The sequence below is a fragment of the Microcebus murinus genome, chromosome 8 (genome assembly GCF_040939455.1).
Source record: "Microcebus murinus isolate Inina chromosome 8, M.murinus_Inina_mat1.0, whole genome shotgun sequence".
Taxonomy (NCBI): Eukaryota; Metazoa; Chordata; class Mammalia; order Primates; family Cheirogaleidae; genus Microcebus; species Microcebus murinus.
In genome coordinates, this window is record NC_134111.1 from 92,285,280 (window position 1) to 92,301,587 (window position 16,308).

General features: G+C 48.2%; 1 protein-coding gene across 1 annotated transcript; it reads right to left on the reverse strand.

Moving 5' to 3' along the window:
• Positions 1–13,846: 13,846 nt before the first annotated feature.
• On the reverse strand, positions 13,847–14,985 carry RNF228 (ring finger protein 228). Its single transcript, XM_076005976.1, has one exon. It carries the CDS (start codon positions 14,852–14,854, stop codon positions 13,847–13,849), a length of 1,008 nt encoding a protein of 335 aa, XP_075862091.1. The 5' UTR covers positions 14,855–14,985.
• Between the last annotated feature and the right edge of the window lie 1,323 nt (positions 14,986–16,308).

Consider the following 16,308-nt stretch of genomic DNA (forward strand, 5'->3'; position numbering starts at 1 on the left):
GTGCCCCCTTTCTCCATTAATTAAGAGGGCTGTTTCGATAAAACGGGTGTAATCTTTATTAATTACGCAGCCCTCAGCGCGCCGTTAGCATCATTCAAGCCCAAAGCGAAAGTACAGGGGGCGCCTAATCCCTTCCCACAGCGCGTTTGGACTCGGGGCGGAGGTGCGGGCGTTTCCACCACGACTGTCACATTCTTGGACTCTCTTTGCACCCACAGCCACGCCGGGTGGACTTTTCTCTAACCTGGAGCTTGCTGCGCGCCAGCCCAACGGCTCCCAGAGCCCGGAACAGGCAGGAAAATGTCCCATACTCACGTACGTCCCCTCTTTGGGCACACGCTCCTACACGGAAACTCGCACACAGACAGGTGCGGACACACCTGCCGGGCTGGGCCGTTTCCTCCGCCCTTCCCCGCTCTGGGCCCGGTCAGGCCCACACAGTCCCCAGTCCTCTTCTTCCCTCGGACGGCCCAAAGAGGAGCCTGACCAAAAACAAAAACACCCCAAACTATTCTGCCAGGCCCAAATCCCTGATAAGCAGCGATCCTAAGATCTCTACGCTCCTGGGGCGATGGGCAGGGGTGGATTGAAAACCCTGTCCAGTGGTCCAGTTGCCCGAGGACGCCCTGAAAAACTGCCCTAGGGATGGGGCGGGAAGAGTTACAAGCTGTCCAGGCCACCCACTCCTCATGAACGAGTACACTGCGCAGGTGCGAGTGTTGGTGGTTAGGGGGACCCTCCAGTTCCCGGGATAGAGACCCGGAAAAGCTCCGGCCTGTTGGTCGAGAGTGGGAAAGCTGGCTGGAGATGGGGGTGAGCAAATTCGGGTTCTTTTCGGGAGGCTCTGCTAAACTCTTGTCCCTAGAAGGCAGGGACCTTGGGCTCTCTCGGGAGAATGCCCTGGGACGGAGTGTCCAGTGTGACCCTCCCTCCCAACCCGGGGGTCGGGGGAGGGCGGGAGGGTTCCGTCTCTAGACCTGACCTTCCTCTCTATTCCCACCCCACCGGTTCCACACCTTACTGGCAGGGCCTGCCCTCTCTGCGCCTTGAGCCTGGTCCTCCAGATTCCTCCACTTGAACCCCTTAAAGAGATTTTGCGGAATAAAGAAAAGGGCCATTCAGTGCTCAAACCCAATAATTATATCCAAGGCCATCTTGGATTAGGTGGGAGCTGCCAAACACTTTTCGTGGTCTCTCGGCGCTCTGAGAGCAAAGAAGGGACCCCGAAGTAGCCTGTCGTGGCTTTTCCACCCTGGCATCGGAGGTTTGGCCCTCAGACAACCTCTGACCTAAAGGACTGGCCTGCTGGTCCTTGGGCACCCTTGGCTGGAGGGCCTTTCAGAGCCTCCCCAGGAGACAAAACGTCGCGCACTGCACACAATGAGCCTCTCTCCTGAACGCACTACCCTGAGCTGCCAAACCCTGGCACACTGCTTTGGGGACCCGTTGGCCTGCAAAGAAACCCACCCCCACTGAACTGCTTAGACCGCACTGGTGGAGCCGAAAGGTCAGTGGGGCAGTGGCTCTGGAGCACCATCCTCCTGGCTTTAGCAGAGTCTGGGGCACTACCCTCTTCCCTACTCCCTACTGTTTCCTTCCTGCAGGAGCTGGGCACGGTTTGGGTGTCCTGCATTCTCCCATTCAATCATTTATTGAAAGTTCTTCCTCTGAAAGTTCTTATTAAGGGCTTAGGCTCCTTTGCGCAAGGGTCAACTCCCAGACCTGAGGCACCAGCAAACCTCGTGGATCACCTGAGTATTTTATTCTATCACCCTCTTTCCCCACTGAGTGGTTAGCCCTGAAGCTTCCTGATCACAGCGCGGGCACATCTGGCCTTTCATTCATTCCACACGTACTTGCTGAGCTTCTACTGTGTGCTATTTCAAGGGCTGGAGCTACACAAATGAAGGAAACACATCAAAGTCCTCTCAACGGCAGAGCTGATGGTCCAGAAAATCACGTGTGTGTATAAATGCCAGGAGATTGCCAGGAGATTGATTTCAAGATTGAGGCTCAGCTCAGGAGAATCAGGCAAAGTTTGAAGGACTGCGGCATGGAGGTAGGGAGTGGGTGGGTACGGAAGGTTGGGGTAGGGTTGACATTTCAACCAGGGAGTTCTGGGCAGTCTCTGCAGAGAAACCTTCTTGCAGACAAGGAAGGGTAGAGAGGAGAGTTGGCTAAGAAGGGCAAGGATGAGGGAAAAGAGTGAAGAAATCATATATGTCCACAACACTTCAATAAATTCCTACTGAGCACTGGGCAGTCTGAGGTCCTGGTACGCTTCCATGGGAAAGATGTAACTCTTGGGGGTCCTCTTCCCCCACCCCAATATGTTTTCCATTGTCCTCTTTGGGAAGACATTTTCAATGGGCTTTGGGAGGAGGAATAGGAGGACTGAACCAGGAAGTACAGATTGAGGCTTCTTCGACCTCTGTCCTTCTCTCTGTCTCCAGGAGTAAAGTAGATGGCACAGTTGACATGCCAGAGGTTTGGGACTTCAGGTATTCTTTCTTCCAGAGATTGTGCTTTTAAAATGCAGCATGGACTTGGGCCTCCATATCTAGCCCCCATTGGCTGCAAATTATGTTTTTATTTGTCAGAAAATTAAGACTTACCTTCTTGGTGTATTGATCCCCTACCACGCTACTGGACTTCTCACTTTCATTCCCCAAATAGGAGGAAACTCCCTCCAAGGCAGGGAAAATGTTGGGAGGACTAGAAGTGTCCTGCTCCACATTGTGGGAGCAGGTGTGTGTTTCTTTTGAGTGGTTCTGGGCAGCTACCACCACGTTAGAAGATGATGGTGGTGAAAGTTGCACCCCCCAGAGAATCCAGAGGAGCCCAAGACCCTTAAGAATCAGTCATCATTCCGTGGCTGGTGGTTTTGTGAGATAAATGGAAAAGAAACCAGCAGGGCCATTCAGGAGGAAATATTTTCACAAAGCTTTGCAAGTTACTAATGCAAAGTCTTTGAACACATCTTTGACAGCCTTGGAAGTTTAAGACCAAGAAATGCAATGGTTGGAGGGCATGTGACCATGTGATGGGAGCTTGAAGAGAGGACATGAATTTCTCAGAGCAGTATGTAGAAATGCTGCTCAGCCAATAGGACAAGTTCTTACTTACCAAAAGAACTATTGATAAAGCAAACTTCACAATACTTTGGAGCTGCTTAGCAGGGGAGTAAAATGGAAACAGGTGTACATGTAGCAGAGGTGAGAAGGCCAATGTTGAAAGGGAATTTCCATGGCATCTCCAGACCTCTCTTTTCTATTTCCAAAGCAGTCCAAAGAGGTTCTCAGAAATTCCAAGCAGCCCTGTCATAATGGGGATATGGGAGTCAATGCTGTAATATAAGCAACCATGTCTGATCCCTCAGAAGTAGGTCACATGGAGGTGTTTTTTTTTGTTTTGTTTTGTTTTTGTTTGTTTTTTTTTTTTTTTTTTTTTTTTCTTTGAGACAGAGTCTCACTCTGTCACCCTGGGCAGAGTGCAGAGGCATCATTCTAGCCCACTGCAATCTCAAACTCCTGGGCTCAAGGAATCCTCCTGCCTCAGCCTCCCAAGGAGCTGGTACTACAGGCACAGGACATGACTCCCAGATAATTTTTCTACTTTTAGTAGAGCTGGGGTCTCACTCCTGCTCAGGCTGGTCTGGTACTCCTGAGCCCAAGCAATCCTCCTGCCTCGGTGCCCCAGAGTGCTAGGATTACAGGCATGAGCCACCAACCCTGGCCCGGGTGAGGTTGGGAGCTCATTCAACTCTTCTGGTTGGTGAAGACGCTTCAACTTCGGAAGAGCAAACAGTATGGTTTTACTGGGGGAGGGTGACCCAGGAGGGCAGGAGCCAGACCCTGGGGTATTCAGGGGCAGAGTGGTAGTCACTCTGGGAGGGAGAAATCAAAGATTTCCAAGCTCAAAAAAGCAAGAAAGTATCCTCAGAATGTATAGTTTTAGAGACAGGAGAAAAAGAAAAAGAAAAAGTCCTGGAAAGAGAAAGGATTGCTCTCAAGTGAAAAGGGACAGGGGAGAGGCATCAAATAATACTATTACTATTTCTGATAAAATGACTCCCAACTGATGTTCCTATGACTATTTCCAATTTGAAGGATACATTTGCACTGAGAGAAGTGATCTGAAGCCCATTTCGCTCTTCCGGAATGGGGAAGATACTTGTATATTTGAGGGCAGCAGGTTATAGGGGGTTGAAGTGAAGAAAAAGACGTTAGAAATGAAAAAAAAAAAAAGTTAGCACTATGTGCTAGACATACTACATTCACCCTTACTTAGTAGTGACTTGAGAATAATTCTATTTGGTATGCTACCATGATTTTAAAATCCATTTATTTTAAAAATAAATAGAGACTGGAGTTTGCCAGCCCAAACATTACAGGACCCAGAACGATAGGAGAAAGCGTGGTGGTGAGCAAATGAACACTTGAAACAAACCCTTTTAAAGTAGAAGTCATAGACGTACCAAGGTGGGGAGGCTCAGGAAAGGGAATGTTACTATTCCTTGCACATCGCTACAAGCTGCTAAGCTATCTCACCTTTCATCTGTTCCAGTCTCTGTCCCAGAAATCACACCACGCTCTCCATGAGAATTTTCTGAGCATGAGTTCAGTGTTTTGGGATTGGCAGCATGAAAACTCAGGGTTGCTGTTCCTTGGTCCAGCTGTTTGGGCTCCCCACCAAAATAAGCTGAATAAGGCTATTTTGGGAGAACTGGGGAATCCTTTTGTAGTGACAACTATACTTAATGATAATGGTGAATTATAGTAGTTGTAGTATTAATATTTATTGAGTGCTTAAGTACTGTAAGGGCATTGTTCTCAGTGTGTTACAAAGATTCACTTACTTGCTGCTCAAAACAACTAGGTTTTATCTAGTTAAAAATTAGTAAAAGGAGATACAGAGAGGTTAATTAAGTTTCCTGAAGTTAGACAGCTAGGAAGGTACTATGCTAGGGTTTAAACCCAGGACAAGGTTACATTTGCCTGTACTGTGCTGTTAGAAAGCCCTAGTTTTCTACCACTTTGATCAGCCCCCAGAAAGGATGAGATCTGGAAGGTACCTAAATACTTCACCTCTCAATGTTTGCCTTGTTCTGACAGTAAATAAATTTCAACACAAGTTGAAAATTTTCAGGAGACACCGATCTAGTTTTTCTCGTTTGAAAAGGATTTGAACATTTACTCCACCTCATTTCCCTTTTAAAATACATCCATTGATATAATCCCACTTTAAAAATTTCGCCTATTATAAACAACCCGATTTTTTTCTCCCGGGGAGAATCTATCAGCTTATATTTCCACGCAGAAAAGAACTTGAGACTTTAGCATCATCCATCTCTAATTCGGGTGGGACGCAGGGTCGGTGGAAGATGAATTTTTGCAGAAAGAATTCAAATCATCTCGCCTTCCAGCTGTGGCTCATCAGCTCTGTTTTTGGATCGCGTTGTCTTTGGGGCGTTGTGAAGTCTTCTTCTGCGCCAATCTCCTCGGGGAACCTCATCTTCTTCCTGTGGTCTCAGAGGACAAAGACGCGGCGGAAGGTCTAGGGTGAGGACCCTGTGGGTGCCAAGACTGGGGGGAGCTGGTCTTGGGACCTCGGGCGTGAGGATGCAGGCGCGGCCCCTTCCCAGGATCTGGGAGGAATTTACTAACAGACACTTAAAGACTCCTAAGGTGTTCCCAGCCCACCCCCCCCCACCCCCGTGTCCGTGTCACGCCGACCTGTCGGACACTCTATGCGCTTTTGGAAGCTGCTGGGGCGGGTGGGAATGGGGAACGCTGGGGAACTGGTTTTCCGGAACCTCTGCTGGGGTCCGAAAGCGCAGGAGAAACCACCACGGGACTAATGCGACTTCCCGCCCGCGCAGCAGCTGCAGCCACCGCGCTCGGCGTCTCTTTCTCTCTTAACCTGCCTATCCCGGCATCTCTCCTGTGTTTAAGAATATATGTGAACTTGGAGCTTTCGGGCTCTGGGAGCGGCTTGCTGGCATCTAGGCGGTTAAACACACCATCCTGTTAAAAAATGTATATATATATATATTTATATATAAATGATATATATATGTAAATAACGTGCACTCAGACTGTGAAATCAAGAGGACCGCACCCAATTCGGAGAGCTAAGGCTGAAGACAAATCAAACAAATCGAACTAAGCTGAGATGTTGAGTGACTGGGTTGAAAAGATGCTGTGACAACTGGTTTCCCCCACTCCCGACAAGCGGGCTCATGGCAGCGTCCTTGTGCCTTCAACTTCTCCCCCAGCCCTCTCCTACCTTTCCGGATCTCCAGTCCACGGGACTGGGGGTTGGGGTGAAGGGCTGCGAAAGGCACGACCTAGAGCACGGTTGGCCCAGCCGAGGGGGTTCAGCGCCTGTCACCTGGGGCGGCCGTAGGTTCAGTCCAGCCCAGGAGGCCACAGTAAGATGAGGACTGAGGGAGACCGCGCCAGCTCCAGAATTCGGGATGGGATTCCCGCGGCTGTCCAGAGCGCCGCCCCCAGGGTCCCAGTCGCGGTGGCTGTCCCCAGGCCGCGGCTTCAGAGCAAACGGGGCATCTGCCTTCATCCCGCTTGTCTCCGCCCCCGGGGCCACCGCGGGTGTCCGCACCCAAACGGAGAGAAACGGAGGTCATCCCTGCCTGCCACCGACCGCGGGGAGCTCGGCCTCAGCAAAAATCCATTTACACCTGCATCCGAGAGCGTGGAATTAATTTGTACCCTGAATAGCTACTCAGAAGGTTCCCTTTAACAGTTCTACCTAATGAGTATTTTCAAACACGACTCTGTGAGTTAGATCTGCTCGCAAGTCTGCACCTGTCTGCGAGCCGAGCCGCAGATGAGCCCAGATTCCCTTCGGCTGTCACTGGCGATGACACCCACAGCTGTCCCTGGTGGTGTTTTGTTAATTTAACCTCGAGACTCTCCTGATTATCCACATAATCCGTCCTCAAATCCCCTCGTTGTCACTGAATTTTGATGACTCACGGGACTTGGAAAGCACTCACCTATTTTGCAAAATAGGAGGGCAGGGAAAGCCCACAGAAAAGCCTTGTAATGGGGGGAGGAGTAGCCGACACCCTCCAAGTTAGAAACGATCACAGCATGCCAAATTGGGATTCAAATATTTACTTAAGTTTCCTGGGAACACAAATGGAACAGAGAGAGAGAGAGAGAGAGAGAGAGAGAGAGAGAGAGTGTGTGTGTGTGTGTGTGTGTGTGTGAGAGAGAGAGAGAGAGAGAGAGAGAGAGAGAGAGAGAGAATGATCAAATCACCCTCCTTTGGCAATTCAAAGTATGGCCACTCCCAAAATGCAAGCATTGTTCCCAGTACCTCCTAGTTTCTAAGAAACTGCACCCAGCCCTTAATTCATTAAAGAGAGATTAGGGAAACAGCTCAAATCTAGCTGCGTAGTAGGCTCACCTGGGCCACCCTTAAAATACATGAATCCTTTTCACCCATCCAGACCAATTACATACACTTCTCTGGGGACAGGACTGGTGCTTTTTTTAAGCTCTCCAGGTAATTCTAACAGGCAACCAGATTTGAGAACCTCTGCTAAGGCTCACATCAGGAAATAAATGTGTTATGTGTGAATTTAATAAGAAATGGGCCTCTAGGGACAAATCACTTGCCTTGTAGAGCTCGGCCCTCCCATTTTTTCCCAAGGAGTAACTGCCTAATTCTCACTGGAAGTTAATCCTCCTCCAAACTATGCATCAGCTACAACTTGCTCTCTACCTCTCAAGTTTGGCTACAAAGTATTTTTAAATGCACAGACAGTAGAGTTACAAATGTGTTTTTTATATATGATGGAGAATACTTATTTTTCTGCTATGAGATAACTGAGGACACCATATATTACCATGGTTCTAGAAATTATAGCTGTTTAAATAAAAGTGTTCTTGCAGTGTTCGGATGTTTATAGCAGCACAGTTCACAATCGCAAAGGTGTGGAAACAACCCAGGTGCCCATTAATACATGAGTGGATTAATAAAATGTGGTATATGTATACCATGGAGTACTATTCACCTTTAAGAAACAATGGTGATATAGAACCTCTTTTATTTTCCTGGATAGAGCTGGAACCCATTCTACTAAGTGAAGTATCTCAAGAATGGAAAAACAAGCACCACATAGCACTCACTAGCAAATTGGTATTAACGGTTCAACACCAAAGGGGACATATAGGAGTAACATTTATCGGGTGTCAGGTGGGTGGGAGGGGGGAGGAGGGATTGGGTATATACAAACACAATGAGTGAGATGTACAACGTTTGGGGGATGGTCACACTTGAAGCTCTGACTGGAAGGGGGAGGAGGCATGGGCAATATACGTAACCTTAACATTTGTGCCCCCACAATATGCCGAAATTTTTTTAAAAAGGAAAAAAAAGTGTTCTTGCAGTGATGAAACACTTTCTCTTTTGTTTATTTTGTAGTGTGTTTTGTAACATTAGAAGCCAGGAGAACTGCCCCCCTCCCATCTTCTCAATCCTCTTTCTTCCTACTTCAACATCCCCCACTCAACCCATGGAGATGTGGTATTTCTAAACCAAAGATAATCCAATTTACATGCAAAGACAACTTTTTTCTAAAGGAAATGTGCACATTCTTCCTCAGCTCCTAGGAATATTCCTGGAAATTGGGCATTCCACATTCTTACTTCTCCAAATGATTTTATAATCAGGAATGATTATGAATTTATCATGAAACAAACTTGCTTTTCTTTGGTATATTTTAGTCTGTGTAAGAGAACAGAAGCCTTAAAATCAAAGCTGACTGAAGGAAATAATGCCTGCTGATGGTTTATATTACAGAACTTACCCTATATGGACAATCAAAAAAAATCCAGCAAAGGATAGATAAAATCTCTTACTCTTTCTTCATTCACATAACTTCAAACTAAGATCTGGCTGCAGTCATTTCTAACACTCATTTGAGAACTATTTACTATAGTAAATACTATTTCTCAAACAAACTCAGATGCTAACATATACAATAAAAATATATGATTTCAAAGGAAGAAATGTAAATACATATTTATCAAGGATGCAGTTCATTGCCCATAACATGAATTTAATTATTAATGTTTAATAGCAGAAATGTAAAATATAAATATTAGCTAATGGGAAGTGATTAGAGAGGGCAGGCATTAGATCACATAATAACTGGGGGACTGCGTAGCTATTGAGATCATAAAATTAGCAAGTCTATGAAGAATCATTTATTAAAATGGCAAAAATTGAATAGTTAATAAAACAGGGAGTAAAAAATAATAAGAAACTTAATAGGCCAGGCGTGGTGGCTCACGCCTGTAATCCTAGCACTCTGGGAGGCCAAAGCAGGCGGATTGCTCAAGGTCAGGAGTTCGAAACTAGCCTGAGCAAGAGCGAGACCCTGTCTCTACTATAAATAGAAAGCAATTAGTTGGCCAACTAATATATATATATAGAAAAATTAGCCGGGCAGGGTGGCGCATGCCTGTAGTCCCAGCTACTCAGGAGGCTGAGGCAGAGGGATTGTTTGAGCCCAGGAGTTTGAGGTTGTTGTGAGCTAGGCTGATGCCATGGCACTCACTCTAGCCGTGGCAGCAAAGCGAGACTCTGTCGCAAAAAAAAAGAAAGAAAAAGAAACTTAATAGATCTTGTTCTCAGTGTCGTGGGAAATTCCACTGCAATGTATGCTTTTCTTAGTTATGCAGGTGCTGCTAGCATTGGAGGGATGGGGCAGAGATTGTCATAAAATATAATTTTAAAAATGACATTTTAATATGTATCTTCTAATGTCATAATGCAGAAATGATTGGAAATGGATGCTGAATGTTCTTTGGTCTCTAATAGTTCCTGTCACTAAATATAATGCAACAAGAATTCCAAGGTTATTGTGTTGTTGTTTCCCAAAACTCAAAGTGCTTGCCATAGGTATATTTTTTCACCTTTCAAAAATTCTTATGAAAATTTTTGAAGGAAATTGTTTACCTAAGTCCCCCAGGATCTCAGAAGTCACTGAGGGTCAGTGCTAGCCTGGGGAGCCAAGTCATTTACCACTCATCCAGAGTTTCCTTTCACCAGACTGGGCAGAATATTTATCAGCCACCTAATACAGAAAAGGTTCCTGTTCAAGTCTTTACATTCTGATTGTAGGAGATTGATGAAAAATGCAACCAATAAAAAGACTACTGCAGACACTTATAATAACATTTACTAAAGAAAGTAAAACTTAAGAAAGTAAAACTGGGATAGATGTCCACTGGGGACAGAGTGGTCAAAGCAGATCTCTCTGGGGAGGTAATATTAGACACTTTAACCTGAACAAAAGCAAGGCCATATGTCCACATAGGGCTTTAGTTTCCATAGGATTTTCACTAATATGCCCTCATGTGTGTACAGATTCTTCACACCAACACCCATGAGGTTGGCGAGGCTGACTCCTCCCCCCACCGTTTTATAGATGAGGAGCTGAGACTCAAAGAAATTAAATGACTTCAAAAGGTCGGTTGAAGTGGGGGAGAGGGACTAATATTCAGATTCACATCTCCTGGCTGCAAATACTGGTCTTCAGACCCCAAAACTAATGTGCTTTCTGGATGTGCATGTTGTTCACCAAATCATATTGCATTCAGTTTAATCCATCAACTGTATCATGAGTTTCCTTCACCTGAAATTTTGATACTATGGAAAACATGATGATAAATCTAATGTGTAGTCCCAGACCCTAAGCAGAACCAGTTCCTGAGCAAGTATGCAAACCAAACCAGATCTGTCTGGCTTTTTGTGGTGACTCCACTGGTAGTTCTCACTCATGAGCTGGAGATGTGTCTGGGACTGAATCTCTTCCAAGAAGATGAGAGTTGCCATGGGAAGGCAGAAAAACACTTCATTCATCCGGAGCCTTCCAGACAACTCACTCATTATTTCAACAATTACTTTCTAAACTCCTGCTTTGGGTAAGGTGCTGGTGTACCAGGTCTTTTCCCACAAAGTAGAAATGATTAGATCAAATCTGCAGAATGGGGAAAGGGGAGAGACATCTGAATGCCAGAAAACCACTAGAATCCAAACAAATATTTTCCATCACCACATCCTGCCACTCAATTCCTGGTAACAAAATAAAAAATTAGCAATAAAGCAAAATCTGCCAAGAAAAAAAAAATCTCTCCATGTTGAGATATTGAGCTACTAACTGTATTTCTTTGATTTTAAAGTATTCTAACTCAAATTTTCATTACAAGAAATTTACATGTGCAATTCATGAAAGAAGCAAAATGTGGCTTTTGTTGTGACTGAGGTGATTCAAAGATATATTTCTCATTTGTGATGAATAATTTAGGTTACAACATTGGTGTGCTTCTGTGAACAAAAACTCTAAGAAGCAAGCTGGTCCCCAAAGTAACTGTAACAGACTTTCAGGTGCCAGTTTAAGGGAGTAAGACTTGTGTGTGTACACATGTACATGTTACATCCACAAAGCCAAGGTGTTACTAGTATGCATATACATCATATAACATATATATTTTTCAGACATATGCATAATATGTATATATTAATACAACTGTGGATGCACTTGTTCGACTAAACAGTTGTGAATGCAAACACAATCTCAGCATTGGGAGTAAAGAAATAGTGACTAAAAGATAAAAATCAATAAAGTAAGACGAGACATTAGGGGTATAAATATATTAAAACTAACCTCTGAAAAGTGATTTTTAGTAATAGGAACCTAAAAACATTTTGCAGACACCAAGAACAAAGTCCAACAACAGAGTTTAGTTTTAGTGGATGTTGTAATAGTAAAAGCAGGTAAGCTGCTTCTCCATTCAAAATACAATAGATTTCACTGGGCCTTCAGAAGTCCTATTAAGCCACAGAAATAATTCCACAAAATGCCCATTTTAGCAATGTACATTCCCAAGTGTGAGTTATTTCTCTTTCGGCCCCGTTCAAATGTGAAATTTGGATTTGGATGAGGACATGTATCTAAGGAAGAGAAGTGCCACACACATAACTTGGAGTAATTTCACCATGAAATAAATGTCATGAAAATAGGTTTTTCTATAAATATTTCTTGTTTTTATTATTAAGACATTGCAGACATAAAACACATCATATTGTAGTTCCTAAATTGCAGACACACCACTTATCAATGGCCAATAAATTACTTCATTCATGTGATAGATACAAATGCTCCTTTCAAGTTCAGTTAATAGAATAGTGTCAGGATATCATGCAGACAGCTTGCATAAATACAGAAGGAATATCAGCACACCCTCAGTACCTTCTGTCATTTTTAAGCATGAAAACTTTGTCTTATTCCAAATTTCAAAAGATGGAATAAAGAATGTTTTCATATAAAATACATTTGGAACAGTTTTTTTCTTAAAAAGGTGTCTAACCCACTTGCAACCTACACTTGAAATTCATCTTTTTAGTTACAAAATCAGATAGATATGTATATTTTTAAGCTCATGTGACCATATGTGAACATTTCAGTGATTCCAACAATATTAAACAGCTAAATTCAAAATAATATTTTTCTGATAAATGTACATGATATATATATATATATGTATGTATCTTTGTAGTTAAAGGCAGAAAAGACCTGTCAGTTGATTTCGTCTTTGGGCACTATATTATATTTTATTAGATAATTGGAAGTCATTAGTTATTTCACAGTATAAAATCTTGAATCAATTACCAACAGGCCTTTATTTTCTGCTTTTAATTTTGAAATGTATTTGGACTGGAGGTATGGGAGAAATGTCACTGCTTATCAAACAACTTTTCTGGAAATCTTAATGCACAAAAAAATCCAGGTTTATATATTGGAAAATAAATTATTATTTTTTAAAATAAAATTAAGCAAAAAGGCGAAGGGAAAGGGACAAATCTACAGTTTACATTCTTCATGAATTAGCTTTCAATATCTTCCAGGTGGGGGCAACAGTAAGTCAGTTTTGAGAGAAGGGAGAACAGGCTCTTTAAGCTCCCTGAGTCCAGTTACAGAAGATGAAATGACTTCCTGGCAGTAACACCGTGAATAAAACCACCACAGCTTCCAAGAGATGGGACTTCTGGGCTCTGCTCCAGACACCGGGCTGCAGGCATCAGTATCCACCGCCATGTGCGCGCCGCCACCTCCCGGCTCCGCGGTGCGGGCGGGCGGCCTGCAGCGCGCAGGCGCTCGGTGCACCTGCCAATCGCGCACAGATGCGGGCGGCAGGCAAGTCCAACCGCCACCGCTGTGCGGGCGGGGCGCGCACTTCACTCTCAGCGCTCAGGAGCTCTCCCTGTCCAGGACCGCTGGAAAGCAGAGCGACCTTTCTTCCACGTTTACGTTTCATTTTCTTTCAATTCAAGTCCATTCACTACCGCAGCAGACCTATGTGCGCGCGCGCGCCTGCACTCTTAAAGAAACTCTCAAGTCCTGGCCACCAGAAAACCATCTTTCGGGAGGGGCAGCGGGGGTCCCGTTCCTCTCTCCTCCCTGCAAATCATGCTCTGGGGAGGAACGGCCGCACGCTCTGAGCAGGATGAGGGTAGTGCAGGAAGCCGAGGGCAATCTTGCACAGTCCGGGCAAAAGGGACCCGCCGCCAGCAGCCCCGCTTCCTCAGTTGCCTCCTCAGGTCCAGCGCGAAGGTGGTGGGGAGAAAAGACCACCGGGCGGAAAACCGGGCCCCGCAGTGGCTGGGTAGCGAAGGGGTGTGCGTCCTGGAGCGGCCGGGGACCGCAGGGAGAGGGCAGAGAAGCTGGCGCGCACCAAGCCAGAGGCCCCCGTTTTCTCCGGTTGCGCGGGGTGGGAGGTGCAGGCGGAAGGGCCGCTGTGCTGCCCGGCTACGTGTCGCTCCTCCGCGCGCCGCCCGCCGCCGCCCGCGCCCGCGTCCTCGGGCCGCCGCCGCCGCCGCCGCCGCCCCCAGCCGAACCCGCGGCCGCACCCTCGGGCCGATACTTGAGCCAGCAGATGACCCAGGTGACAACGACTGAGAAGAGCGCCAGGATGCTAGCCACCGACAGGCAGATGGGCCCCACGGGCGAGGGTGAGGGCGACCCCGTCGCCGGGGCCTCGCCAGGGGGCGCCCCGCCTCCCGGGGGGCCGCCGCCGCCGTAGTGGTTGACGAAGATGAGGCCGGTGAAGAGCAGCACCACCATGGAGAGGAAGGAGAAGACGACGCACACGCAGCCAGCGGTGAGCGCGGCGCGCTTGCAGTTCTGGCAGCTCTCGTAGGCGCCTGGGGCGCGCAGGCTGGGGCGGGCGCGAGGCCCGGGGGCCGCGTCCTCCGCGGGCGGCGGCGGCGGCGGCGGGGCCGGGGCGGGCGGCGGGGCCTCGGCGGGCGCTGGGCGGCGCGAGGGCAGCGGCGGCAGGCGGTCCTGCGGGAGCGGGTCGTGCGCGGCGCGCAGAGCCAGCGGGAAGGCCTCGGAGAGCTTGGTGTTGTTGGGCAGGCCTTGCACGCGGCTGTCGGGCAGCGGCGTGCGGTGCCGGCACACGGGGCACGCGATGGCGCCGGGCGGGCCGAGCCAGGGCGGCGGGCGCTCAGGCGCGGTGGCGGCGGCGGCGGCGGCGGCGGCGCGGAGCTGCAGCTGGCTCAGGCACTCCTGACAGAAGGTGTGCAGGCACGCCAGCAGCTTGGGCGCGCGCCGGTCCGCGTCGAAGTAGTTGTAGCAGATTTTGCACTCGTAGTCCTCTAGCGGAGGGAGGCCAGGAGCCGTCCCCGCTGCGTCCCGGGCTCCCGCGTCCCCGCTGTCCCGAGCTCCAGCCGCGGCGCTCCCGGCTCCCGCCCGGCTCCTGGGGCTGCTGCCGGGGCTCTGTTCGCTGCCGCCGCTGTCGCTCGCCGGCGCTGCCATGGCATGATCCGCCCCTCATCGGGGGCAAGGTGAGGCGCCTTCCTCCCCCTGCGCTGCCGCCTCGGCTCCGGGCGGGGAGGAGCCGCTTCTGCCTCCCCCCTCTGACTGCTGTCGCCTGGCGAGGGAGGCACCGCTGGCTGGGCCAGGCGGGGGCGCAGCAGCAACCGCCTCCCCCTCTAGTAGTCCCCCCTCCGCCCCCTCCCCCGGCGCCGCGCCTCGGTCCCTCCCCGTCCCGGGCGACTCTCCGCCGTCCCCCTCGGTCCCCTCAAGGCAGCTCTCCTGGCAGCTTTGGATATCGGTTTTTGTTGGACTTGAAATTGGGAGTTGAGGGCAGCTGGGAGGCGGTGCAGGAACGGAATTTGGGGTGCGGCTGCTTAAGGATGTTGCATTTGGCCTTTGCAGCCCCCAACCCCCACGCAGGTCGTGGTAGGAAACTGGGTCCTGCGTTTTCCTTCTCCCTTTTTCTTGACACCCCCTCCCCACCCTTGTTGGCTAATCCTCCTCGGTGTGGGGCCGGGTCCCTGGCAAAGCCTCCTGTCCCCCCACCACCGGGGGAGCTCACCAGTGATGTCATGCGGGACCTGCGCTGGTCGAGGAAGCAGCAGCCTCAGCGGCCTGGCAGCGACGGTTTCTTCTCATGAAAATTGTGATCTCATTCTCCGTCCAAGGGCGCAAAACAATAAGCATCAAGCTATTTCTGTTTAGTAGCAGAGACCGGGCAGCCCTGAAGCCGCATCTTATCGTGCAAGCGGAGTCGTGGCACTTTCCTTTCACCATTTGGAGGAAATTTTGGAGCCGAACAGTATATTTCTTTCCTTCAGAAATACTACTTTCTGAGATTTGGGAAGGCAAGAAGACGCAGACTCATACAGCAGAGTCTTGCTGTTTTCCTGACGCTGACCACAGCGGATCGAGGTAGCTATTTCTTAGTAGTGCACAGGCCTTTATAGAGATGGGGGGGGGAGGGGAAGTGGTTCTCAAACAGGTTCACAGCATTTCAAAGTCCAGCTTAAACTGAGCCTGGCATCCCCCACCCCCTTCGTCCACCTTCAAAATACAAATATAGAGAGCTGAAAACTCCATGAGTAACATGGGTCATAGCTTCTTGATTTGATTAAAACTAACAGAAGCCCAGCTGAACTGATTACTCAGTAGAACACAGGGGTGGTGGGTTTTGAGACCACATAAGGGGTAATGTTCAAGTATTCCTAACTTGACAGTCTGTTCTCCCATTTTTTCAGGTTGGGCCTTACCCTGTGAGGAGAGAAACCCCCACCCTCAAGAAGGAAAGGAAGGAGGATGGCTTTGCAAGAATCTGCATTCCCACAAGTTGGGAATTTTCCCACTTTCTCTCCAGAGTCTCTGCAGAAGACAGCAACATGCCCCAGGGAATGTCTATGAAAAGCAGGAATGGATGGGAAACAGGCTGAAGGAAAAGGAAGAAGGAAAGAAGT

Excerpts from the sequence above, each read along its gene's own strand:
- RNF228 (XM_076005976.1), bottom strand. The coding sequence starts at position 14,854 with ATGGCAGCGCCGGCGAGCGACAGCGGCGGCAGCGAACAGAGCCCCGGC.